Genomic DNA, 841 nt, shown 5'->3' with positions numbered 1-841 from the left:
ACATTACGAGGACACCATGAGGACAGCATGAGGACAGTCTGCTGTCCAGGAGACGTCAGTCTGATCTGCAGCAGCGCCTGGACCCGGCGGCTGCAGGTCCCGGTTCTGAAGGATTGGACTGTCCTACCGTCCAGGTCCGCTCCCAGCTCCACCGTCTGACTGTCTCCTCTGCCCGGAGTCAGGATGACGTCCAGCAGGTCCGTCTGGGTCTGTGTGCCGGTCTGCTCCTGGAACCCCTGCTGCCCGGCGCCGCCCACCGCCCTGCAGACAGCAGCAACATGTGGGGTCAGCACCGGCACCGGCACCTCGTCTCGGGGCGCCGGGTCCAGCTGTCCTATCTGGTGTGTCAGGGAGCTGATTGGTCGACCAGCTCCCTGCGGACCAATCAGCAGTTCAGCTGATGGTCAGTGTGAAATGTTTTCTGAACGACTACAGGAGGCTCAGCTTTGACTAGGACAGGCTGGTCCGTGTTTCTGCAGGTTCTCACTCTGTGAAGGCGGTTTGTCCTCCTTCTGGGTCGGCCAGATCCTCACAGTTGACAGAAGCGGCAGGAGACCCGACGAGTCCCTCTGCAACACATGATGGGAACCGCGGTTAAGGCTCCTGCTGCAGCAGCGCGGCGGCGTGTCCAGCTGGGCTCTTACTGTTGAGAGCGGACAGGAAGACCCTGAAGAAGCGCAGGACGTAGCCGCGCTCCTCGGCCTGCAGCCGGCGGACGTGGACCAGGTGCTGCCGGACCGGGAGGCCGGCCAGCTCCTCCACCTGCGTCTGGTCGTAGCGTCCGCCCACCGCCACCACGAACACGGCCACGCCGTCGCAGCGGGCCCTGAGGGCGGCGCGG

General features: G+C 64.4%; 1 protein-coding gene across 1 annotated transcript in view; it reads right to left on the bottom strand.

Moving 5' to 3' along the window:
- Positions 1-841, bottom strand: part of col6a4a (collagen, type VI, alpha 4a) — a 58163-nt gene that overhangs the window by 10437 nt on the left and 46885 nt on the right. Inside the window, exons 39-41 of the mRNA XM_008430656.1 lie at positions 645-839; positions 488-569; positions 128-261 (exon numbers count right to left, since the gene is read on the bottom strand). Coding sequence (XP_008428878.1) covers positions 128-261; positions 488-569; positions 645-839 — 411 coding nt within the window. The remainder of the gene's footprint in view (positions 1-127; positions 262-487; positions 570-644; positions 840-841) is intronic.

Source organism: Poecilia reticulata, linkage group LG16 (genome assembly GCF_000633615.1).
Source record: "Poecilia reticulata strain Guanapo linkage group LG16, Guppy_female_1.0+MT, whole genome shotgun sequence".
Lineage (NCBI taxonomy): Eukaryota > Metazoa > Chordata > Actinopteri > Cyprinodontiformes > Poeciliidae > Poecilia > Poecilia reticulata.
This window is presented reverse-complemented; position numbering and strand designations above follow the sequence as displayed.